Source organism: Myotis nattereri (genome assembly GCF_964212035.1).
Source record: "Myotis nattereri genome assembly, chromosome: 4".
Taxonomy (NCBI): Eukaryota; Metazoa; Chordata; class Mammalia; order Chiroptera; family Vespertilionidae; genus Myotis; species Myotis nattereri.
Window position 1 is genome coordinate 99,626,348 of NC_138079.1, and position 27,418 is coordinate 99,653,765.

At 42.6% G+C, this 27,418-nt stretch overlaps 1 protein-coding gene across 1 annotated transcript in view; it reads left to right on the forward strand.

Annotated features, from left to right (window-relative positions):
• Positions 1–1,802: 1,802 nt before the first annotated feature.
• Positions 1,803–27,418, forward strand: part of ADCY9 (adenylate cyclase 9) — a gene marked incomplete at its 5' end in the record, with an annotated part of 141,118 nt that continues 115,502 nt past the window's right edge. Inside the window, one exon of the mRNA XM_081088768.1 lies at positions 1,803–3,495. Coding sequence (XP_080944894.1) covers positions 1,803–3,495 — 1,693 coding nt within the window. The remainder of the gene's footprint in view (positions 3,496–27,418) is intronic.

The window sequence follows — 27,418 nt, forward strand, 5'->3', positions numbered from 1 at the left end:
GTATGAAGAATATTTTGTGGACAGACCACATTTTACTTTATTTTCTAATTCAACAGTGAAACCTGGGGTGGGCTCCGCCTGGGGAATGAGGGAAGGAGGGAGGAGACCCCTGTGACTGGCAGGAAGTACTGTGAGGTGTGGGGAGAAGGGCCAGGATTGGCACACTGGGGAGTATAGGACTGCATTTACATGGTGCAGACAATGCTAATGGAGGCCACTTGTAGGACTGTCCACCGGGCAGCAGATTGCTTCCAAAGTCTCATTTGTGGAAAAGGAAAAACAGTTGTCTATGAGGAGGGGGAGATGACCCAAGGATGGGAAGGGAATCTCTGGGGGTGGAGAACCTGGTTCTCAGTGGCACCGATTTTCTAGGGGCAACCACGGCCCCTGGAGACCTGCCCCTCTGTCCACCAGAGGCTGGGTCCACCGGGGAGCATGCTCAGGAAGGCGCCGGTGCTGGGGGGAGGGCATGTGCTCGTTGCTTATAGGGAAGGGGCGCCTCCCTTTAGGGTAGGCAAATACAGTAGTGGCAAACTTCTATTTATAAAAAAGGTGTGCCGAGGGGGAGGGCAAACATCTCCATTTCCTCAACCTCGCACCCCAGCTGTTCCCGTGCTAGCAGGCCTCCCAGGTTTCCCCGAGCGGATGCGGGGACCGAACCGCGGGGATAGGTGGTCTCCTAGCCGGCCCCCGGGCCCGGCCAGCCCCGCTGCACCGCAGAGCTCGCGGCGGGCGCGGCGCTGCCCCGGGCGGAGGGCGGAGCCGCAGCCCGCGCCCGCCCCCGCCCCGTAGCCCCGCCGGCCTCGTCCCCCGGCGCGCGCACCGTGCGCGTCTTAGAGGCCGGCGGCGGCGGCGGCGGCGAGCGCGGGCTGCGCGTGCGCGCTGCGGCGGCGGGGCGAGGGGCGGCGCGGGCGGGAGTCTGTCAGTGACAGCGGGAGGGGGCGGGGAGGGGGCCGGAGACGGCGGCTCTTCCGACATGAGGCGGCGGCACCGCGAGGCTCGGCAGTGGCAGTGGCCGCGGCCGCGGCGGCATCTCTAGCTCGGGAGGCTGCCCCGGGCCGGCGTCCCGGGCCGGCGTCGCGGGAGCGGGCTCTGCGGCAGTGCCGCGCACGGGCCGCCGGCTGAGGGGCCCGCGCCCTGCCTTCGGTGCGGGCGGGAGGGGCCCCGGGCATCCCCGCTCGTGGGGTCGGCCTCGGGAGCGGGCGGGAGGGGCTGGCCGCAGCCGTCTCTGGACGGGTCGCGCTGACTGGGGCGGCCGGAGCGCCGCGGGCTCCGCCAGCTCGCCGCCCGCCTCCCGCGGGGCCGCCGAGCGCGGGGCGGGACAGCGGGGTCTGGCCGGCGGCCTGACGCAGTGGAGGCGCCGCGCCGCGCGCAGCATGAGGGGCCCGCCGCCGCCGCCCGGAGAGCCGTGTTCGCCCGAGCGGCCGGCGGCGTGAGAAAGCCGGGGGCTGGACTCCCCTCCGCCGCCGCGGGGGGCACAGCAGGCGAGTGTGAGCGCGGGGACACGCCGCGGGCGCGGGCGGTGCCGCGGGCGGGGTGGCCGCCGCCTGGTGGACCCGGGGCGCTCCGGCCCGCGCCGGGTGGCCGGGGTCGGCCTCGAGGTGGGGCGGTGGGAGCGCGGATGAGACATGACCGCAGTGGTGTGAGCAGATGGTGTCTTTGCAAGTAGAGCGCGGGGGCCGCCCCTGGGAACGTGGGCAGAGCCGGTGGCCTTCAGGTGCGTGTACCCCGGCCTAACTCTGCTTGTCCCGCCGACAGGTAGCGGCGATCCCGGCCGGGGGCGGCTGCGGGCGCGCGGCAACATGGCCTCCCCGCCCCACCAGCAGCTGCTGCCGCACCACGGCACCGAAGTGAGCTGCGACTCCAGCGGAGACAGCAACAGCGTGAGGGTCAGAATCAACCCCAAGCAGCTGCCGTCCAACAGCCACCCCAAACACTGCAAGTACAGCATCTCCTCCAGTTGTAGCAGCTCCGGGGACTCGGGGGGTGTCCCCCGGAGAGCGGGCGCCGGGGGCCGCCTGCGCAGGCAGAAGAAGCTGCCCCAGCTGTTCGAGAGGGCCTCCCGCCGGTGGTGGGACCCCAAGTTCGACTCGGTGAACCTGGAGGAGGCTTGTCTGGAGCGCTGCTTCCCGCAGACCCAGCGCCGCTTCCGGTACGCGCTGTTCTACATGGGCTTCGCCTGCCTGCTCTGGAGCATCTATTTTGGGGTCCACATGAGATCCAAACTGATTGTCATGGCAGCCCCCGCTCTGTGCTTCCTCGTGGTGTGTGTGGGCTTCTTCCTGTTTACCTTCACCAGGCTGTATGCCCGACATTATGTGTGGACCTCGCTGGTCTTCACCCTCCTGGTGTTCGCTCTGACCCTGGCTGCCCAGGTCCAGGTTCTGACGCCTCTCTCAGGACGTGTTGACAGCTCCAATCATACTCCCTCAGCTAAGTCCACAGTCACTTGCTTATCTCAAGTGGGGAGCTTTTCCATGTGCATCGAAGTGCTCTTTTTGCTCTACACCGTCATGCACTTACCTTTGTACTTGAGCTTGTTTTTGGGAGTGGCGTATTCTGTTCTTTTTGAGACCTTTGGCTATCATTTCCAAGATGAAGACTGCTTCCCCTCACCCGAAGCAGGGCCCGGGCACTGGGAGCTGCTGAGCCGAACCCTACTCCATGTCTGCATTCATGCCATTGGGATCCACCTCTTCATCATGTCCCAGGTGAGATCCAGGAGCACCTTCCTCAAGGTGGGACAGTCAATTATGCATGGGAAGGATCTGGAAGTGGAAAAAGCCCTGAAAGAGAGGATGATTCATTCTGTGATGCCAAGAATCATAGCTGATGACTTGATGAAACAGGGAGATGAGGAGAGTGAGAATTCTGTGAAAAGGCATGCTACCTCCAGCCCCAAGAACAGGAAGAAAAAGTCTTCCATACAGAAAGCCCCTATAGCATTCCGCCCATTTAAGATGCAGCAGATCGAAGAGGTCAGTATTTTATTTGCAGACATTGTGGGCTTCACCAAGATGAGTGCCAACAAGTCTGCTCATGCTCTGGTGGGTCTCCTCAATGATCTGTTTGGTCGCTTCGACCGGTTGTGTGAAGAGACGAAGTGTGAGAAAATCAGCACCCTGGGAGACTGCTACTACTGTGTGGCAGGGTGCCCCGAGCCCCGGACGGACCATGCCTACTGCTGCATCGAAATGGGCTTGGGCATGATAAAAGCCATCGAGCACTTCTGCCAGGAGAAGAAAGAAATGGTGAACATGCGTGTTGGGGTTCACACGGGGACTGTCTTGTGTGGCATCTTGGGCATGAGGAGGTTTAAATTCGACGTGTGGTCCAATGACGTGAACCTGGCCAATCTCATGGAGCAGCTGGGAGTGGCTGGCAAGGTTCACATTTCCGAGGCCACTGCAAAATACCTAGATGATCGGTATGAAATGGAGGATGGGAGAGTTACTGAACGCCTAGGCCCCAGCGTTGTTGTTGACCAGTTGAAAGGTACGTGTATTTCTTTGCCTAGTCATTTCCCTCCCTAATCCTGTTTGTGTTGAAAAACAAAACAAAAACACAAACCAATCTCTTTCCAGCGTCAGTATTTGTCTCGATACCTTACTGTGGGGGCATCTCAGAGCCAGTAGGACTTTCCCTCCATTGAGTCAAATATCACAGATTTGTTCACACTGTGGCAGTGCTGACCTAGGTGAGACCATAGAAGGAAGTAGAACTTTGAAAATGTATCTCCTTGCCAGTTGGCTGTTAATATTTCTGAAATTCTGGGGGCAGGCCTGATGAATGTCAGGGGACCTTCGAAGCCCTGCAGTCAGAACTTTGTAGCACTTTAAGAAGTTGCCTTTGCATTTCATTTGGTCACCCTTAAGTCCCATCAAAACGTTTTCTTGTGCCCTTTTCCAACAGTGTGAAGAATAAAACATTTCTCCTGTCTAGGCCTCCCTTTGCTGGGACAAGGAAGTCAGCTCAGCCCCGTAGGACTCTGAAAATTAGATGGAATCATGTACTCCTAGGTGTACACTCCCTTTGCCTATGTCTCTTTAAAAAAAAAAATTTGCATTTTCAGCTTTCAACTTTATTTAACGATGCTTATCATGGTATTTGTATTATCATATAGACTACAGTATTTTAGAATGTTGAACTTCTCAAACCATCAGGTGACTTGAAAGTAAGCAGTGCACTCAGAGCAATATTTAGACCCCCTACCTCCAGCCCCTCAGATTAGTATCTGGTCCCTTGTCCAAGTCTTAAGTTCCTTACTGCTATTCTTGATGTTTTCACTGGGCTTCTTTAATTTTATTATTTTCATACAGGACAAAAATATTTGAAGTCTAGGAAGTGATATTTAAGTAAATGGGAACAAAAGTAAGGATTCTAAAAAACACTTTTGAAAAATAGTCCTTATGTTTTACTAAAATCTTCCAGATTGAAGGAACATCTACTTAGGTAGTATGTAGAGAAAATCACATGGATTTTTAAAAGCCTAAATCAGTAAAGCTATATTATATGTTTTATTGTGCCCACATGTTGCATAGTCACACAGTGAAAAACCCCAGGAAAGGGAATCCTCAGAAGGAGAAGTAACAGCTCAAATCAGAGATGGGGGAAGTAATCAGAGACAGTACATGGTTGAGTTTGAGGGCCTGAATAGGTTGTCAGCCTTCAGACAATCCTATATGCTCAATTGATATTTTCTTTCTCTGCTTGTGATCAGAGTTCCCCACATCATTTAGTTATTGGTTATCTGGCCAGGGTGCTCTGTCCTTCTGATTTTTCTTTATTAGAACTTTATTAGAAGTTGTGTTTCTTGGGCAGGCCTGTAGGTAATTTTGCTAGTAGTTGAATAATGATGTAGTAGAAGAACATTTTCACCTGATAATTACCTCTACCTAGAGCAGTGGTTCTCAACGTTGGCTGCACATTAAAATCACCTGGGGATCTTGTTGAAATCCTGATTTCTGGGCCTCATTATTAGTAACAAAGAAACAGAATTTCTGGAGGATGAGGCCCAGAAATCAGGATTTTAACAAGGTTCCCAGGTGATTCTAATGTGCAGCCAAGGTTGAGAACCACTGACCTCGAGAGTTTTAAATGCTACATTGATGAGGTCAGAAACTACACTTCGCAGTTCACTTGAGAGATTCTTCCATGACAAGTGTTTTTCCCTGTAGGAGAGTGGCTCTCGCTCTCGACTCTGAAGGTGCCAGTGGAGTGGTGTGCAGATGTAATTACTGCTGGACATTTTGGCATCTTTAGGCTCTGTCCTCAGAAATAGTGGGATAGATTCCAGAGAATGGAGCTGTGCTATACTATGTAAAATTAAGTATGACAATGATAGCAATTCTGTCAGGGATACTTTGAATAGGGCATTACTTGAATTTCAAAAATAAGAACAGATGTAATCATTAAGTATGTCTGGAAATGGCCAAGTCGTTGAATTTTTGGCAGTACCCAAATTAACAAAAAGTTTTTGTTGATTGATGGGTAATTTTATTTTCAGTTTATGGACCAAGGGTCTAAAGACGCAGGCAAAAAAGTCTAGAATGGGTTTGTTGATTTTTTTTAAACTTCAAATAGTGTATGTAAATTTGGTAAATTCCCTTTTTCTCTAAATTGTGTGTATTATGTATTTATAAGGAAAAGTTTTAGTACTGGATGGAAAATAGGGAAAGACAAGGCTTAGCTAAACCGGTGATTTCTTTACATGGTATTCCCTCCTTTAACTGTTTCCCTGAGACCATGAATTTTGCTGTATTCAGCTTATTTGGAAAATCTTTGTGGACAGGACTCCACTAATAGAGGATGTCTACACAACTTCCTGCCCCTTTTTGAAATTGCACAGTTCGATTCTCCAGACGTTCAAATCTGCCAAATTGAGATGATCACATGGTGTGTAGAAAATGCTTTTCATACATGGGATTAAGGTTATATATGTAAGATTTCTTTTAGCCTGTCTTTGGATTTGTGATAGATATTATTTTATACAATGTTGGGCATTAGCCTTTCCCTCTCATCCCCTTTTCAGAATATGGGGTTAAAAATACCCAGTAGAGGGCTCTGTAGAAATGAACATGGGTAGAGTAAACTGGGGATTCCTGAACTAGCCTGGCAGCGTGAAAGGAAGCTACACAGGCTTTGTGGAAGGTGGACTTTGATTATTTATGCACATTCACTCACTCCTTGGAAATGTTTATTGTGCTCTTACAATGCACCTGGCCCTGAGGATGCACAGATGGAGTCATGACAGTTCCTCACCTCCTTGAGCTCACAGTTAGAAATGTTATAGAGTATGCAGAGTCAGGAACGCTTTAGGGAGGTGCATGAACTTGGGGTGAGTTTTGAGATTGAGCAGTGGCTCTCTAGGTAGATAGAAGCAGAACATTTGGTGCAGTGGGAATAGTATGGGCAAAGGTTTGAGGTTGTGTTACTTGGTGGGTTGGGCTATTGTAAGTAGTTCATTAGGACAAGGAAGGTTGTGGGTGACTTGGGAAGGGGTTTGGATTCAGTCCTGTAGGTAATGGGGAGCCACTGATAGGTTTTATGCAGGAGGCTTAAGTGATCTGATTTGCAGTTTTAGAAAGCTAACTCTTTCAGTTCCAGGGACTGTATTAGAAGGTATGAGACTGGAAATTAGTGAGCTGTTTCAGTAAATCCAAGCAGGACTGATGGTAGCTTGAGGCAAGGTAACAATAGTGGTGATGGAGATGATGGGAGAGATATGAGAGTAGTAAGATCAACTTGATAGACTTGGAGCCTGGTTTAAACAGACAACTGGGGGAGGCAAGGGGCTTGATGGCTTGAATGGGAAATGACATTTCAAGTTTCTGGAATTGTCCTGGGGACAGTTTTAAGTCAGGAATGGGTGAGAGGCCTTTGAAGTTTCTATGGTATGGTGGAGAATGCAGAATATGACAGGCCAGGAACCCCTGGCTTGTTCATTCATTCATTCATTCATTCATTCAACAAATAATTCATTTTGTGCTGGGCACAGTTCTAGGTGCTGGGGATACAGCAGTGAATACAGCAGACAAAAATTCTGCCTTTTGGTTGTTCCGCTCTAATACTGCAGTCAGACAGTAAACAAATAAAATATAAAGTTTGTTTTATGTTACCTTCTAAGGAGAAAATATAAAGCAGGAAAAAGGAGATGGAATATGTGTTTGTGTGTGTGTGTGTGTCATTTTAGATAGGATGGCCAATCACTGAGAGAGAAGGTAGCAAGAATTTTCAGGACTAGGAATTTGGAAATTATCCCAAAAGTGAGGAGCAGTTATTATTAAAAACAGGGAGAAATAATAAGATTTGAATGACGGGAGCAGGGTCCTTCCACACCATTTGGGGTGAACCACTGGACCCTGTTCTATTCTGCCTTGGGCCACAAGCAAAAAGATGATGTGTTTGCCTAGAACTTTTGGTTTTTCCTATTATAGGTCGAGTCACAGAGACCAAAGGTGAAACTGTCAGATAATGCTTCCAGACATCTTATTTCTCCCCTCTTAAATATTAGGAAGATAAAACAAACGTGCTCAGTCACTCCACCCACAATCATGGTTTTATAGAAGAGGGGAGAGTTTTTTGAAAACAGGAAGGGAACTGTCTAGCATGCTCTGCTGAGGTAAGAGAGGCTCATTCCCTTGGAATAGGCTGGAAGGTCAAGTTCCCCTCCCCCCAAGGCTGATGGTGGTGGCAGCAATAGTAGAACCAGAGGGTGGAAGCTGGGACAGGACAGATTTGAGAAGGTGTTGGAATTCTGGGATTGTAATGGTCAGGAGTAGCCCTGACTGGTTTATGAGTCTTTTTCCACAAGTCAGTGGTTCTTAAACTTTTTGGTCTCAGGACCCTTTTATACTTTTAAAAATTACTATGGAAGCTAAAGAACTTGTGTTTATGTAAGTTATATATTGATATTTACCTTATTAGAAATTGAAACAGAAGATTCAGAAGTCTTTCCTTGACTCATTTAAAAATAATAAGCCCATTGTACCCATTGCATGTTAATATAAATAACATATTTTTATAAAAGTAACCAGATTAAAATATTTTTTAAAGGTATATTTGTGCTTTAATTTTATTATTTTTTTGTTAATCCTCACCCAAGGATATTTTTCCATTGATTTTTAGAGAGAATGGGAGGGAGGGGGAGAGACAGAGAGAGAAAAACATCAATGTGAGAGACACATTGATTGATTGCCTCCTGCGTGCACTCCAGCTAGGGCCAGGGATTGAGCCTGCAACCAAGGTACGTGCCCTTGGCAGGAATCGACCCCAGAACCCTTCAGTCCGCAGGCTGATGCTCTATCTAACAAGCCATACCGGCTAAGGCAAAAAAATATTTTCATAAACAAAGAAATTTGGTGAGAAGAGTGGCACTATTTGACATTTCTGCAGATCTCTTTAATGTCTGTATTAATCAAAGACTGGATTTTTAAAAAACTGGTAAAATACACGTAAAATTTATTATTTTAGCCATTTTAAAATATGCCAGCTAGATTTTTTTAGCTTCTTTGGCATTGTTGCAGGTTGTTGATGAATGTGTAGAAAATTTGGCTTTACTTTGATGTAGAGGTAGTTGGAAAATGGAGGAACATTTTCATCGCCTTTTTAGATAACTGTGGATATTTTTCTTAGATACCAAACTAACACCCAACAGACAAGTGGTAGTTTCCTAAGGGTTACTTGCAAAATGGATCTGAAATCCTATTAATCAATTTCTTTATATGCTATTAAAAGCCCATTGGATTCTTGAAGCATGAATCTTTACCCAAGTGTGTTTTGTAACATCATGCATTATTTCAAAAATATTGGTGTTTTGTTATACAGATCTTCCCAGTGTCAACATAAACAAAGCCTTTAATATTGGGAAGATGTCAATTTCACAGTGGCAGATAAGAGTTTTCCAGAATTTTTGTTTTCACTTGAAAGTTTGAATTTTATCATTGGCAACAAATACTGTCAGTTGTTTTCCTTGAAGTGGCAGACTCATTTTGTTCATTTTTCAGGAACAGTCTGCCAAATACTCATTTAAATGACCATAGTTTGTCTGTAGGTCAAGTATAAAGAATATTCTACCAAAAAAGCAGCTAGTTCAGCTTGTAACCCAAACAGTTGCATGGATGCTTTTCTTGACAATCATGGTACATCTGAGTGCAATGGAAGTGCTGTAGGCACTTTTTCCCATTTGTCACAGATTATGAGAAAGACATGCATTCAAGATTGAGATTTAACACTATTATTCATTTTTACTGCTTCCTCAAAGGACATTCTTAAATGAAACTGACTTTTTTTTCCCCCCTTTTGCAAATATGTGGTGGTAAAGAACACAATGATGACTAGTACAGTTTAGTGCCATTGCTTTGATTCAGGCATCAGCAGTTTTACCCACGATTACTTTTGTACCGTCATTGCCAATGTCAACACTGCAAAAGGCAAATAACATCATAGCATTATTATGGAAAACGTTTTGACTTCACAGATACCTTGCAGAGGTCTCAGGGACCCCTAGGGGGCTACAGACCACACCTTGAGAACTGCTACCCAAACATGCATTCTCAAAGTAGATGAAACAACTCAAACTGGAATTATGATAGACATATCACATTTATTGTAGAAGTAGCTAGTGACTTTAGTTCATACATTTACTTTTTCTCAACAACAAAAAAATCCTTTTGTGATTCTGCCAAATATTTGTTGCTGGTGTTTAGGGTTTATGATGAAAACGATCAACTTGGTTCTTTTAATTTATTTTTGCAGGGCTCACCCTTTGGTGGTTGGGTGTATGGAATTTGGTTTCTGATACATTTGGACTTAATTCTGAGTTCTGTGATTTCTGAGCCATGGAACGTTGGACAAACTATATAGGGACTCTCCAGTTTAAAGGAATGACAATACCTCTGTCAGAGGGTTATGGGGAGAATCAAATGAGATGATGATTAAGTAAAGCACTAGCATAGTGACTTGATCACAACAGCTGTTCAATAAATAATAACCAACTCTTTTAGCTGGTGAGTCACATTTTGTACTGCACTCAAGGGTGTTTCTTTTTTCCTACATTCTATTCGTTGCACATCTTGTATAATTTGGGACTGAAACTCAGAACACACCAGGGACTGTGATTGTGTCAGTTTCTCGAATTAAAAAGGGCAAGTGTCCAAAATACAAAAACACTGATAGCTTGCCTTGGATAAACTGTAGTTGCCAAATTTGGCAGCTTCTTTATTGAAAACCCCAGGGAGTTCAGGCACTATTGTTCTTGGGCTGATTCTGGTCCACAGGGCTTAGAGGTACTTAACGTGATGTGACCCCCTTGATAGTTGAGGAATTATAAGGAAATCTTCAGCTTTGAAATTCTGGAGATATTGGCTGAGTTTTGAACTTGAGCAGTTATTCAGCTCTCCTGTTTTCTACTGTAAATTCATTTACTTATTCAACAAATATCAAATGAGTTTCCACTATTTATGAAGCCAGGACTAGGTTCTGGAAGTAGAGCTCTCTGGCCTCATGGAGCCTACAGCCTAGAAGGGGAAGTAGGCATTAATCAAATAATCACCTAAACAAATATGTACTAGATATGCTTATCGTATTACAAATAGGGCTGGGAGGTAAGGACACTTAACATCTCCATGTTATACACTAGGGAACTGAAGCACAGAGAAGTACTTTGGGATGGTTACACAACTAGAAAGAGCTGCTAAGTGGTGGAGCCGGTACAGTAGTTTCCCATTATCTGTGATTTCACTTTCTATTGTTTTAGTTATCTATGGTCAATTGCAGTCCAAAAGCATTCAATGGAAAATTCCAGAAATAAACAATTCATAAGTTTAAATTGTGCGCTGTTCTTAGTAGCATAATGAAATCTCAGGCCATCCCACTCCATCCCACTGGGGATGTGAATCATCTCTTTGTCCAGCATATTCATGCTATATAACTACAACCTATTAGTCATTTAGTGGCTGTCTTGGTTATCAGATCAATTGTCACCGTATCACAGTGCTTGTGTCCAAGTAACCCTTATTTTACTTAATAATGGCCCCCAAACTATTCACATAATTAAAAATTTTTTAAAAAATATATTTTTATTGATTTCAGAGAGGGAGGGAGAGAGAGAGAAACATCAATGATAAGAGAGAATCATTGATTGACTGCCTCTTGCACATCCCCTACTGGGGATGGAGCCCATAACCTGGGCATGTGCCCTTGTCTGGAATCGAACCCCGGGACCCTTCAGTCCGAAGGCTGATGCTCTATCCACTGAGCCAAACCAGCTAGGGCTACTCACATAATTATTATAACAGTGTATTGTTGTAATTGTTCTATTTTTTTTTAAATATATTTTATTGATTTTTCACAGAGAGGAAGGGAGAGAGATAGAGAGTTAGAAACATCGATGAGAGAGAAACATCGATCAGCTGCCTCCTGCACATCTCCCACTGGGGATGTGCCCGCAACCCAGGTACATGCCCTTGACCGGAATCGAACCCGGGACCTTTCAGTCCGCAGGCCGACGCTCTATCCACTGAGCCAAACCGGTTTCGGCGTAATTGTTCTATTTTATTAGCTATTGTAAATCTCTTATTGTGTCTAATTTATAAATTAAACTTTATTATTGGTTTAAACAGCAGGTCCTCAAGTAATGTCATTTTGTTCAACATCTTTTATGCTGTAGGAACTTAACTTGTTTATATCAATTAGCCTATGGTAAAATTGGTTTCAACATATGTCATTTTGCCTAAAGTCCCAGAACTTATCCATGTCGTCAAATGAGGACTTATTATATATCATTGACCCTTGAACAACTTGGGGGTTAGAGGCCTCCCTTGCAGTTCAAAATCCATGAATAACTAGGACCTCCTTTGTAGTTGAAAATCTGTGTATAACTACAGCCGTCTGCTTACGTGGATTCCCAACTATAAAGTTGACCTGTGAACATGGGTTTGAACTTCAAGGATCAAATGAAAAAAATCAGTGTATAAGTGGACCATGTAGTTCAAATCCGTGTTGTTCAAAGGTCAACTATATATAAGGCTTGGTACTATTCAAGGTTTTAGACATCCACTGAGGTCATATTTGAGGTCTTGGAATGCATTTCCTGAGGATTAGGGGCGACTACTATATTTAAACTCAAAGGACAGTATTAGAAAACACTATTTCCCACTGCATAGAATAATTGTAAGGACAAAGGAGAAAATGATGTTAAGTACTTAGAAAAGTACTTGGCACATGTCACTCTTGAGATTAGATTCATGAACTAGTGTTATTGAAAGTGGGGACAATTAGCAGCAGCAACAGCAGAAACAACTCTCCCTTTGTTTAGCTCTTTCCAGTTCAGAGTGTTTTCATGCACATTGTAATCTCAACCATTGTGAAATCTTAGGATCATGGGAACTGTGTTCAGAAGTTTATATTTTATTTACTTGGTTCTTTCCCTTTATATACTAGTTGTCAGGCTGAGTCAGTTTCTTAACATCCTCTGAAGGTGACCAGTGACTTTTTTCAAGACTTAATATAAACTTTTGGATTTTAGCTTCTTGATATATTTCACTCCATTACAGATATCTTTTTTTTTTTTTTAATGATGGTCAAATTGTTCCACCTTGGCCCTTGCTGGCATGGTTCAGTTGTTGAAGAGTGTCGGCCTGTGCACTGAAGGGTCTCCGGTTCTATTCCCAGTCAAGGGCATGTACCTGGGTTGCAGGTTCAATCCCTGGCCACGTGGGGGGCTCGTGTAGGAGGCAACCAATTGAGTGTCTCTCTCACATTGATGTTTCTCTCCCTCTCCCCCTCTCCCCCCCGCCCTCCCCCCCACTCCCCGCCTACTCCCCTTTCCTCATCCCCCCTCCCTTCCACTCTCTCTGAAAATCAATGGAGAAATATCCTCAGGTGAGGATTAAAAAAATTTTTTTTGTTCCATCTTGGGTCTGTGGAAATCCCTCCAGGTTGGCCCCTGAGTCTGTTTCATACAGCCCAGTAGTCTTTAATAGCTTTCATACTTATTTAGTAATGTTTTAAGGAGTTGAGAAATTATAGGTGTTAAAATCTCATTAATTCTGTTTGATATATTTTATTCAGAGACTGAGCTAAAGTTTACCCTTTCCTTTTTTTGAAAAGAAAATTAATAGTCTATGCATGTTTATATGAAGAACTAGGGGCCTGGTGCACGAAATTCGTGCACTGGGTGTGTGGGGGAGGGGAGAGTGTCCCTCAGCCCAGCCTGCCCCCTCTCACATACTGGGAGCCCTCAGGCGTTGACCCCCATCACCCTCCGATTGCCTGATCGGCCCCTTGCCCAGGCCTGACGCCTCCACCAGAGGTGTCAGGCTTGGACAGGGGACCCCCATCTCCCCCCGATCACTGGCTCTGGCCCCCGCCCAGGCCTGAGGCCTCTGGCCCAGGAATCATGCCTGGGCAGGGGACCCCCATCTCCCTCTGATCGCTTGCTCCACCCCCCGCCCAAGCCTGACGCCTCTGACCCAGGCTTCAGGCCTGGGCAAGGGGACCATCATATCCCCCCAATCCCCGCCTCCGCCGTCCACCCAGGCCTGATGCCTCAGCCAGAGGAGTTGACCCTCATCACCCTCCGATCACCAATCACCGGATCAGCCCCTTGACCAGGCCTGAGGCCTCCGGCAGAGGTGTCATGCCTGGGCAGGGGACCCCCAGCTCCCCGCGGTTGCAGGCTCCGCCCCTGCCCAGGCCTAACGCCTCTGGCCTAGGCGTCTGGCCCAGGCAGCGGGGACCTGCAGTGGCAGCGGGGGGCGCCGCGATCGTGGGCTTCGCTTTAGGCCCAGGCAAGGGACCCCTAGCTCCTGGGACTGCCAGCTTCGACCGTGCCCAGCTCCCATCGCTGCCTCCACCCCTACTTCCTGCTATCACTGGCCAGGGCGGCAAAGGCGCCTGATTCTCCGATCATGGCTGGGGGGCAGCCCCCCAGCTCTTAGCTCCCCCCTGGGTTTCAGATCACTGTCAGTGGCAGGGGGCTTCTTCCTGCTTTCCCTTTCGCCTCCCTGCATTGTGCCTACATATGCAAATTAGCCGCCATCTTGTTGGCAGTTAACTGCCAATCTTAGTTGGCAGTTAATTTGCATATAGCCCTGATTAGCCAATGAAAACAGTATCGCTGTATGCCAATTACCATTTTTCTCTTTTATTAGTGTAGATTAGTACCACAGACAAAACAGTTTGTGTTTCTTAAGCTTTTTGGAAGGTTTAATGTACATTTTTACAACTGACAGTTTCTTCTACAAAATTTTCTTACCAACACCTGTTTAGTGGCAAGTGCCTATGAATGTTGGTAACTAGGGATAAAGAACTATAAAATGAAAAAAAAATCCTAAACTAACATGTAGATTACCTGTTTGCAGACTAAGAGTACCCTCAGCCCAGCAAGCCCCATCCCCAAGGACAGTTGTGGAAGGTTCTAGAAGGCCTAACTTCAGAAATTTCATAGGAACCTTGCTCTGAATAGTGCTTCCTGGAATGACTGCTCTGTCACTCTCCTTTCTATTTGTATAATGTGTATTTGACGTATTTTGTTTATGATCTGTCTCTACTTTACTAGAATATGTCTTGAGAGCAGGAATTTTTGCAGATTTGTTTATGGCTGTATTCCTAGCATCAGGAACATGGCCTAGCATATAGTAGATGCTCCATAATATTTGTGGGATGAATGAATGAATATTCTAACTACTTGAGCTCCACATATGGACACTCCATTGTGTGTGAAACCACACTCCAGACATCTGAACAAACCAAGAAGGTAGAGAGCAGACAACTGGTTTTCTAGTAATGGTTGATTGGTTTATTAAGTAGATGTTATGGGCTGGGCCTTGGAAGGATCTAGGGAAGGGGATAAAAAGAGCTGCAAATATAGTGCCTGGAAATGTGAAATAAAGGCCCATGGGTGCATGAGAATGGCTAGCCTCAGGACTAAGGGTCCCAGGGCCACTACAGTGAAGGCTGTGAGGTAGGGCTGGAATTCAGGTAATTGAAAACCCAAGTGTTTGTTTAGGGCCTAGGAAATACAGTTTGAATTGCTTAGTTTAGGCAAAATGGATATTTTAAGAAGTGTATTTATTTTTAATAATACTATAGCTCTTTATAATTCTTACTTGATTTTCATGTATACACATGAAAAACAGCTTACCCTGTTTTTGGGCAAAGCTCCTGGCTAGTCCTTGTGCATAATTTCCAGGATTTTTATATAATGCTATTAAATTCTGTTCATTTTTTTCCTTCCAAAGAAAAATGTGCTAATGAAAGCAGCTTTTGAATAATTTATATTTGTGTTTGAATTGTTTGGGAAATATTAAATTAGGTTTCTTACCATTAGTTTGTAGAGAGGAAAAAAAACCATGTGATTTATTTTTTGTATATGGATATTAAAATACAATATACCATTAAAGCTTTGACATTTTAAGTAGAAGTGCATTGCATATTGATTCAGTTAGTTTTGCCCTATTAAGTGGTTAATATTCAAAGTGTAGATTACATTGCATTCTGTAATTTCATAAATGTGTTCTTTTTCCCTTGAGAAAATGATTCTTATGTTTATTAATGTTAATTTTTGTTTTGTGAATGAGCTGTCTAAAAACCGGATGGTGTGTGGATAGGGGATTTTTCTGAAAGTAAAGTACTTTTATAGAATTACCTTATTATTTGTATAAATGAATTTGTTTAGTAGATTACTTTTTCATCTTAAGATGTTTTCTTTACTAACTGGTTAAGCACTTTTGGGAAAATAATTTAATCTCTCTGGTTCTCAGTTTCCTCATATTTGTAAAATAAAAAGTTGGAATTAAATGTGCTTTAAATTTCCCATCGTTCTCTAAGACTAGCTGAGCTTCTCAGGTGATTGGGAAATAGTATGCGTTCTTAATATGAAGAAGTGGGTTTTTTTGGGTCTATTTGTTTAAAGTATGAATCCTCATTTAGTTAAATTTAGCATATGAAAACTCAGATTTACAGAATTGCTATTGCAGAACATGTGTGAGATTCTTAATTTGCCAAAGTATTTTTACTTCCTTTGAATATAAATAAATAAGATTGAGTTAAAGAAGTGTAATTTACACATGCTTTTTTTTTTATTATTATGTTTGTTGAATAAAGCAGGGTGTCATTTGATTACGAAAGTTTAAGGAACACTTTTGAAATGGCTTGGAGAAAATGCAAAGTGATTAAATTTTTAAAAAATGTGCTTCAATTTTTAAAAAAATGTGCTTGTTTGAACATTATTTCGGAGAGATTGGAAGGTTAGTTGCCAATAAAATGAATTTTACTGTGTTGGCAGTAGAACAGAGCTAATATTAGATTAATAATGTTCTTACTGATTATTCCATTTATAAAAAACTCACTTGTTCCTGATGGGCTCTTGTATCTGCTATGTGTTTAGTGTGCCTGGGTCCTATATATTTACTATCTATTTAGTGTGACTCTAGTTCAACAATTAATGCACCTGGAAAGTGGCTACCTTAGACTTTGTAATTAGAAATTAGAGGTCACTAATGATAAACAAAAACTGTTGGATTTAATTATAAAGGATTTATAAAAGATTTGAGTGGTTTTCTTATCCTTTCTTCTAAATAGCAAAGCAGCTCATGGAAAGTAATATAACATTTGCTGTGATTTGCAGTGGCTGGTGAAACAAAGTAGAAAAGGAAAAACACTATACTTTGTTCTGAAAGACAGTGCTGTCACTGGTACATATGTCATCTGACCTGAGAGAGAATTTTACCTCAACAAAGACCCAACTTGTGAAACTCTAGCTTCCCTTAGAGAAACTGTTACTCACAGTTTGCTGGAGTCATCTGTTTTCTAAGGATTAAAGTGCCTGACTCAGTGTGTAAGTAATTGCAGAAGGTTAAAAATTTTTAGAACTATCATGCAAACAAAAAAATTTCAAAGGACATTTCTCATCTCTGACAAGCATTTTATAGAGAACTTCTCAGCTGTAATAATGAGTTAACTCTGTTCTTTCTGACTCTTGAAAGAAATTGTGATAATGAACACTTTCAGAGCTGGTGATTCTAAGTTATCGACTTTGCCCCTCTGCCATTTGAAGTTCAGATGGAAATGTTTGCTTTCATAGCTCTAGTCATGTTGTTACTTTATTTAGCAGCTATTAAATTACCAATTCCATATACTCCTTTGGAGGTGTTCCAGTTTGCACTAAGGTTTCTGTTCCTTTCAGCAGCATTGCTTATGGTGTGTGGAACTTTCCTGAACAAGGAATATGAACAGTGTTCTTAGAGTGGATGATTTTAAGCTTTTCTATTTTAATAACCACCTTTTTGAGATATAATTCACATACCACACAGTTTACTCATTCCAAGTATGTGATTCAGTGATTTTTAGTATATTCTCAGGTATGTGCAGCAATCACCACAATCAATTTTAGAACATTTTTATCATCCTAAAAAGAACCCTAAACTCATTAACAGTCACTCCTCATTTCTCTCTAAACCTCCTAGCCCCTGGCAACCATGAATCTACTTCCTGTCTCTACAGATTTGCCTATTCTGTACATTTTGTATAAATGGAATCACACAATATATAGCCTGTTATGACTGGCTTCTTTCACTTAGCATATTGTTTTCAAAATTCATCCACATTATAGCATGTATCAGTACCTCATCCTTTTTTATGGTTGCATAATAGTCCATTGTATGGATAGACTATATTTTATCTATTCATTCATCAGTTGATGGAAAAGTGATTCTTTTTGAAGTTAACAATCAAGCTGATTGTTTAAATATAAGTTGAAATGATAGAAAATATTTTTTTAAAAATAAATTTTATTGATTTTTTACAGAGAGGAAGCGAGAGGGATAGAGAGTTAGAAACATCGATGAAAGAGTAACATCTATCAGCTGCCTCCTGCACACCTCCTACTGGGGATGTGCCCGCAACCAAGGTACATGCCCTTGACCGGAATCGAACCTGGGACCTTTCAGTCCGCAGGCCGATGCTCTATCCACCGAGCCAAACTGGTTAGGGCTGATAAAAAATCTTTTATTATATAATAATATATCTTGACTGCCCAGCCAGCGTGGCTCAGTGGTTGAGCAGTCGACCTATGAACCAGGAGGTCATGGTTTGATTCCCCCACTCCCACCCCGGTCAGGGCACATCCCTAGTGGGGGGGGGGGGGCATGCAGGAGGCAGCTAATCAATGATTCTCCCACATCATTAATGTTTCTATCTCTCTCTCCCCTTCCTCTCTGAAATCAATAAAAATATATATTAAAAAAATAATATACCTTGACTAAAATTTAGCATTTTATTTTCACCAGTGTGTAGAAGTTTTCTTGAAAGTCATGATTAAGTGAGATTTAATACTGACATAATTTAATTCACATAATCACTTTAGTTATTTTTTAAACAGCTATCCTCTTTTCTGAGCTTGATTCAGGTTGATTAACTATTAAATTCTCTGATCCTTTCTCTTAGTTCCTTAACAGACAGCTTTAGGGGCAGCATATGGGTGAATATGAAACCAGCTTCATTTGATACAAATATCAAATATAGAGTTGTTAGATATAAATATCAATTATAGTAAGTCTTTCTGGATGGTTGAGTTTTCTGAAGAGGTGAGGATTTTCCTTTTTAGCTTAAACATTTGGTTGTACACTTCTGAAATATATAAAACACTTTCTTACCTTCAGAATAATGAAATATGCCAAATATAATTTAATTTTCTTGAGGACTCATTTATAAATATTGGTTGTTATTTGGCTTTTACTGATATAGCAACTACTCTATAAAGAAAGGAATTTTTGCTTTATTTTAAATAGCCTGAGATTGCTTTGTTTTTCCAGTACTTATGTTTTAAAATATTTTTTTGCTTGCTCTCTTTTTATCAGCTTATGTAGCTATTAGTATGCTTTGCTGTTGGTTTTCAATTTATTACAAAACAAAACAAAACAAAACAAAAAACCAAACACATGATCAAACTTGTTAACCCTGCAAAGGTAGTTTGATTAAGAGAACTATGAATTTGGTCTTTGTGCAATTTTTGATTGTCAGCTATATTCTGAATAAGTGAGTTTGCTAGGTAGTGAGTTCAGGATGCGTAAGAGGTTATTACAGTTACTTTTAGTATATTTTTAAAGGGGAGGTGAAAGGGAAATTTGAATCAAATTTGTGTCTTAGAAAGAGGAACATGTTTTCCAAAAGACCAAAGTAGCTTTCTTTAGGGTATGTAGAAATAGAAAATGGGAACTATAGATTACTAATGAAGAATTAATTAGAATTAATAATTCTATAATTAGTTACAAAGCTACAATGTTAATGGTAACTGGGGATGTACTGATTATTGTTGAAATTTACTAGAATTTTGGGACAGAACTTTGTAGACTTTCTCAAGAAAAATCTGGTAAAAAGTTTGTGTGTTGTGTTTTCTAATATACTGCCAAGGCAGAACTGGCCATATTTCTTCCTTTTCGTAAGTTTAAACTTACAAAGATGTGCATGAATTTTCATCCTAGAAATTTATTAGTCTGGCATTCAGTAGCATTGAAACAGTGCAAATTGGTGGTGTGGTTTGTTCTTGGAAGATTTGCTCTTTCTGAAGGGTGCCAGACTGCCTCGTATATTCTGGGCAGGTTTGTAAGTTACATGATCTTCCCACTGAACCTCACTCCACAGGTATGTCTGTATGTCTGCCAAGTCTACCAAAACATTAGCCTTTCTCTTTGTGAGGTTGTTCTCTTCAACTAAATATTAAAATAGATTCAATTCTTAGGAGTGTGGGTTGTCAATGTCTCACTTTTAAAAGTGGTCAATATGTAGTTTGCTCAAAACTGGCAGTCTGAGAACTGGTTTCTCTTAGGGGAAGTGAGTCGCTTAACCTGAGGGGTTAGGGCTAGGATTAAATGAGATAATGCACATAAGAGCACCTGGTACATGGTGGGCGTTTAGAAATATTTTGGTTTTCACCCTATGCCCCTTCCCTCAAAATTTGTTTTCATCAGTGTTGAAATTCATGTAATTGATGGAAGTCCAGGAGCAGCTATGAGGAAAGGGAGGCACAAAGGGAGCATGAGCTCTGTAGTGCTGAAACCTCATTCCAGACAAGCTAGCAACAAGGAGCTTGGAGGGCCCACATTTAGATTTAAGGAAGGAGTCAAGTGCAGGCTTCCCTAATATCCAGACATAACTTGCCTTTTTGTCATTGTTGCTTGCCTGCCCTTTGCACATGCTTCCTCCAGCCCCGATAGTAATCTCCTGGGGCTGTGAGCACCAGACACAGCATGATTGCTGTAAGGGAGACCATGAAAAACAGATACACAGAAGGTGGACATAGTGTACAGAAAAATAAAGCAGGGTGAAAACACAGATACTGATATCAGTGACTTTTTATCTGGTGGGTGAAAGGTGCATTAGTATCTCAGAATAACTGTTGATTAATGTTATGGCTGATTTAAGATCATGAATGCAGCATTTGAATTCCCACTTCCCCCCTTTTGCAGATGAAGAAAAATATATTTTTGTACGTCAAGTGCTCAGTTATGCTTCTTCACAGGGAATCTTATGCCACTCATCCAGTGCCTGGACTTAGGGGGTTGACATTTCTTATGATAGCTTTTATAAGATTGTCATGAAAAATCCTTGGGTAAGGACTTAGGATTTATCAAAACCTAATTTGCCTTGCAGTCTAAACTGTAGGCCTGGTGGTGTTGTCCCAGTTGCTTTCGTAAACTTGCTCTGATACTGACTCACGGACGTCAGGTTTCTTGGACCATATCTAGAACGTTCTAAGGACTCATATTCTGCCACTTTTTCTCCATTTGTTGTTATCCTACAAGTTTCTTGATATTCTGTTCACTTTTTAAAAGTTGACATGAAATTCACATAACAGAATATTAGCCATTTAAAGCTAATTCAGTGGCATTTAGTTCTTTTACAGTGCTATACAACTGTCACTTCTAATTCTAAGACATTTTCATCACCCTAAAAGAAAACCTACCTATTAAGCAGTCAATCACCACTCCTCCCTCCTCCCAGTTCCTGATAATCACCAATATACAGTGACTTTGTTCACTTTATATTGAAGTGGTGTTGTGATTAGGATAAAATTATTAGTTTCTGTCTCTATGTTAGATATTTCATATTAATGAACCACACAGTATGTGGCCTTTTGTGTCTGGTTTCTCTCACTGAACATCCCTGGACATTTTCCAGGTTTCATCCAGGTTGTAGCATGTATCAGTGCTTCATTCCTTTTTATGACTGAATAAAATTCCATTGTTTATTCATCTGTTGAAGGAACCCAAATGTGACTATTGTGAATAATGCTGCTGTGAACATTGGTGTTTTTGTTTGGGCACAAGGTTCCAGTTATTTTGGGTATACGCCTGAGTGGAATTGCTGGGTCATATAGTAACTATGTTTGAATCTTTGATATACCTATATCACTTTTTAGGATGAGAGACTTGTAAAAAGTCGCATCTGGCAGTCAGGTATTTCAGAAAACCCCCTTCAAGTTGAGAGTCAAGTTGGTAACAAGTAGTGTTGTGAATTATGTGTCTTTTTTGAAGTGACTTTGTTCACTGTATATTGAAAAGGTGTTGTAATTAGGATAAAATTATAATGTAGATATGACATGTTTAGAGAACTTTTCATTTTGATAAATATATGGGTTTTCGGCAGTCTCCTTCAGGATTTGGCAACTTTGGAATGGTGTGTTAGATAAATAGTCACTATCTAGGGCAAGCTTTTAAAAAAATACTATTTAAATATTGACAAGAAATAATAAAAAAAAAAAAGCCCCAAACAACTCTAGAACTTTCTTGTTCAAATGAATTCAAACGGTCTAAATACAGCATGGTAAAATTAGGCTTTCGCTTCGGTTTCCGTGGGGCATGTGAGCCCATGGGCCTCTTGTGCCTGTCGGGGACACTCTCTGCTTGTTAGCTATCCTTAGAGTGCGGGAATGTGGGATACTGTCCACAGAGAGTAGTGTTCCCACAGCGCTGCCTTAATATAGAACGTTTTTCTAAAAAAATGTTGGCTACTGAAAGAGTTCCACTCCCAAACATGGTCATTGGTTCAGAGTTCATTTTTATTTGTTTTTATGTAGTTAAAGGCAAGAAAAAGTATGTAAACTTGTCAGTGTTACCAAGTATCAGAATTGCTTAGGTAGAGGAGCAGAAAGCTGAGTTTCTAATAAAAAAAACACACTGTTCCTCCTTCAGGGCAAATAAAGACAGTGGTCCCTCTGTGGCCACATGGGGGAGGTTGGAGGTTGGCCAGGCTCAGGCTGCTGCTTGCTGAGAAGATGAGTGGGTGGGAAATGTTCACTGTTATGAGGAACATGCTCCAGGGACAACCTCAGTGCTCCCCTCTGGTGAGTGGTATTGCTCCCCAACTTTGCTTATCGACCCCCCTGAAAAGTTGCCCTGGTGGGGGAGCTAGGAACACCCCATGGGGCAGCTGGATTACAATGGCCACAACTGGATGGCCACCAAAAACTGTTAGGTAGCCTTTGGGCCTATGGAGTCCTGGCAAATGTTCCCCTTTTGTTAGGATGTTTCTCAAGCAGGTAGGTGGGTAGATAAAACTATTCTGTTTGAGTGTGGTAGCTTCTCCAGGAGACGAAAAGAGCATGCGGTATATTAGGATCCCATCAGGGAGGAAATAGTTCCTTGAAAATGCCCTGTTACTCTGCTGTTGAACTACAATTTTTTTTTTCCCAAGTCAAAAATTTTATTTATTTATTTTTAAATCTTTATTGTTCAGATTATTACAGTTGTTCCTCTTTTTTCCCCCCATAGCTCCCCTCCACCCTGTTCCCACCCTATCCTCTGTCCTCATCCATAGGTGTACGATTTTTGTCCAGTCTCTTCCTGCACCCGCTACAGCCCTTTCCCCCCGAGAATGGTCAGTCCACTCCTTTTCTATGGCCCTGATTCTATTATATTCACCAGTTTATTCTGTTCATCAGATTATTTATTCACTTGATTTTTAGATTCATTTGTTGATAGATGTGTATTTGTTGTTCATAGTTTTTATCTTTACCTTTTTCTTCTTCTTCCTCTTCTTAAAGGATACCTTTCAGCATTTCATATAATACTGGTTTGGTGGTGATGAACTCCTTTAGCTTTTTCTTATCTGTGAAGCTCTTTATCTGGCCTTCACTTCTAAATGATAGCTTTGCTGGGTGAAGTAATCTTGCTTGTAGGTTCTTACTATTCATCACTTTGAATATTTCTTGCCACTCCCTTCTGGCCTGCATGGTTTCTGTTGAGAAATCAGGTACTCCCTTATAGGTAACTAACTGTTTTTCTCTTGCTGCTTTTAAGATTCTCTCTTTGTCTTTTGCTCTTGGCATTTTAATTATGATGTGTCTTGTTATGATCCTCTTTGGATTCCTTTTGTTTGGGGTTCTCTGCGCTACCTGGACTTGTAAGTCTATTTCTTTCACCAGGTAGGGGAAGTTTTCTGTCATTATTTCTTCAAATAGGTTTTCAATATCTTGCTCTCTCTCTTCTTCTGGCACCCCTATAATTCGGATGTTGGGTCGCTTGAAGTTGTCCCAGAGGCTCCTTACACTATCTTCATATTTTTGGATTCTTTTTTCTTTTTGCTTTTCTGGTTGGGTGTTTTTTACTTCTTCGTACTTCAAATCTTTGACTTGATTCTTGCAATCCTCTAGTCTGCTGTTGAATCTCTGTATAATATTCTTTATTTCAGTCCATGTATGCTTAATTTCTAGTTGGTCCTTTTTCATATCCTCGAGGGTCTCACTAGACTTATTGAGGGTCTTACTAAATTTATCAGCGATTTCCAGAAAATTCTTGAAAAACCTTATAACCGTGGTTTTGAACTCTATATCCAGTAGTTTGCTTTCCTCCATTTCTGTCATTTGTGACCTGTTTCTTTGTTTTTGCATTTTGGCTGCTTCCCTGTGTTGATAGAGTGGCTTTCTGTGCTAGGTGTCCTATAGGGCCCAGTGGCTCAGCCCCCCAATTACCTGAGGTGGGCTTTGTGCACATTCTTGTTGTAGTTGAGCCTTGATTGTAGTTGGTATCACTGGGAGGAATTGACCTCCAGGCCAATTGGCTGTGAGAATCAGCTTTGTCTACGTGGGAGAACTTCTGTGCTGGAGACACCCTTCTGGGGCAAGACTTGCTTCAGTGGGGCTTTGGTGCTCACTGAATCTGCCCCCTGAGTGTGTCCCTTATGGATCTGAGGAGTTGTAATCTGGATGGTCCCACTCTGTCCACTGGGTACACTGGCACTTGGATATCTAAGGATGTGCTAATTTAGCCTCTGCCTGAGACTACCCAGCAGGAGCTATGGAGAGATCTGCAGATTCCTCTTCTTTGTTTTGGGTTTGGAGGTGCCCAGATGAGGCCCAGCTGTGAAACAGTGCAAGCTACTGTGGGGCCTTGGGCCTTCTTTTGGATGTTCTGGATCTCTCTGACGCAGCTGCAGTTTGTTAGGTAATTTTACATTGCAAAGGGCCAGGCCATTCATATGCAAAAGCCTCTGTACACAGCTTGGGTTGGGCAGGGTCTCAGGGAATCAACAGGGCAGAGCAAACAGCTATGGCTGATCCTCAGCCCTGCCTTAAGAGGCCCCAGGTCTCAGTGTCCCGCGGTATTCGCTGCAAGCACCTCTGAGAGAAAGCCGCCCTGGTGTTCTGCCCACTGCCAGACAGTCCAGTTTCTCCCCGTATGAGTCTGGGTCCCCAAAGACTTGCCCGGAACTGGAGTTCAGAGCGGGAGCGTGTGTCTCCCTCCCGATTGAAAAAGACACCCACGTCCTCAGTTGCCAGCCCTTTCCACGTGCGCATCTGTACTTCTGCACTTTACTTCCACACCTCTTCTGAGTCTCAGTGTACTTTTCTCTTTCCTTCTAGTTGTAGAATTTCCACTCAGCCAGCCTTCTTGTGGTTCTGGATGATGTCCGTTTTGTCTTTTAGTTGTATTTTTGAAGTGGTTGTGTGAGGCAGCAATTTCAGGTGTTTACCTATGCCGCCATCTTGGTTTTCCCTCTGTTGAGCTAAAATTTGTCTTCTCTTTTTAAAGCCAACTTTTCTGGCATCCATTTGTTGAACAAAGTTTCTGACGGTATGAGGATGAATATAAATTGTAGTTGTATCTCAAAAATCTCCCGTTTACCTGCATCATGCTGGTGGGAATCTAAAGTGGAGCATTCTCAGGCTGTGGGAAACAGCCTGGCCACTCCTCAAAAGGTTAAACACAGCGTTATCATGTGACCCAGCAGTTCTACTCCTAGGTGTACACCCAATTGAATGAAAAACATACTTTCACACAAAAACTGGTAGGCGAATGTTCACAGCAGCATTGCTCATAATAGCCAAAACGTGGAAACAACCCAAATGTTCATCTAATGCAGAACAGATAAAATGTGGTCCATCCATATTATGGAATATTATTCATCCACAAAAATGAATGAATTACTGATTCATGCTACAGTCTGGATGAACCTTGAAAATTTATGCTCAGTGAAGAAGCCAATAACAAAAGGCCACATAATAAATGATTCCATTTCAAGTGTCTAGAATAGGTAAATCCATCAAAACAGAAAGTAAATTAGTGGTTGCCTAGGCATGGGGAATTGAGAGGAAATGGAGAGAGACTGCTAATGGGAACAAGGGTTTCATTTTGAGGCAATGAAAATGTTCTGAAATTGATTTGGTGATGGTTGCACAACTTTTTGAATATATTAAAAATCACTGAATTGTATGGTATGTGAATTACATCTCAACAAAGCTGTTATAGAAAACAAATAAGCCTCCCAGACTAACATTGACAGTTGGAGTTATATTGTAGTAGAAGGTAATAAGATCAGAGATAGAGATTTTGTAGTTCATATGTGTAGAACAGAGGGGGATGAGATGGATGTGTTGTTGCGGCCTCTTGGGAGAGAGAGAGTGGTCATTGGGTAATCAGTGAGCTTTGGGTGATCTGATTCACAATTTTGGAGATTCAGAATCTTCCTTTCTATCATTGTTCAGAGTATACAAAATGAGGAGGACTGATTCATGCTAACCACGAGACTGGTGTATAAACTATGCTCCAGTGTATTACTTTACATTGGGGAATATGGTATGCTTTTCCAGTGTCAAGGGCACTTCCTCTATGATATCAAGATATCTGGGAGGCCTAATTAATAGTAAAAAGATTACTTAAGTAGTGTAGTATTCAAGCAAATGATCTTAAAGCATGCGATGTATTATTTAATTATGGGGAAATTACAGTGTATATCTTACCAGGGACTGGAGTACAGATTGAGTGCCTTCTCTGAACTGTGTAACCACTGCCAAATCTTTCCTTAGAGAAGATGTTATAAAACAAATAAATATACAAAACAAAACCTTATCATAAAATAGAAAACTCCCTACTTCATAAGAAATGCAAACTTATGTAGAAATGCTTACAGATAAAGCCAATTAATTTTAAATTAATAGTATGTGAGTTAATGAAGACCTAACTAGAAGTTGCTTAATGAAAATAATTTATTATCTCACATAACAACAATTATGGCATTTCCAGGGTTAAGTCAGAGGTTGGATGACATTGTCAAGGACCCATATTTTCTGTCTTCGCTTTCTGCCATCCTTGCTATGTAGGAGATGTCTTCCCTTGTGGTACGGGTTGCTGCATCCATTCCAGTAATACAATGACATCCAACAAAGAAGAGGAACTTTTCCTCTCATGCATATCTTATTTTATTAGCAAGGAAACTTTTCCTGGACGTTCCTGAGCACATCTCCCTCAGGTCCCTTTAGCGCCAGGGATCACCAGCAAGGGGAGGGAGGCCCCTGCGGCTAGACTGACTTTCCTTTATCCATTGGGCCAGGCGGGGTGGGGTGGGGTCTTCTTGAGCAGGTGGAAGGTAGATTCCCCAAAGAGAATCAGGCTTCTGCTATTGAGGAAGATTGGAGTCTGGGGCATGAAGAGAGAAAATGGCCTGAAGGGATACCAAGCATTAAGGCTGTGACTTTAGTTAAAACATGTGATGTTTTATTTTTTTATGCTCACCCAAGGTATGTTTATGGGTTTTTTGTTTGTTTGTTTTTTGTTGAGAGAGAGAGAGAGAGAGAGAGAGAGAGAGAGAGAGAGAGAGATATTAATGTGAGAGAGAAACATTGATGTGAAAGGGAAAAATTGATCTGTTGCCTCCTGTATGTGCCCCGACAGGGGATTGAACCCGAAACTTAAGTATGTTCCCGGACCAGGAATTGAACCTGCAACCCTTGGGTGTATGGGATGACACTCCAACCAACTGAGCCGCCCAGCCAGAGGAAAACATGCCGTGTTTTTTTTTTTTTAAAAAAATATATTTTTATTGCCGAACCGGTTTGGCTCAGTGGATAGAGCGTCAGCCTGCGGACTCAAGGGTCCCGGGTTCGATTCCGGTCAAGGGCATGTGCCCTGGTTGCGGGCAC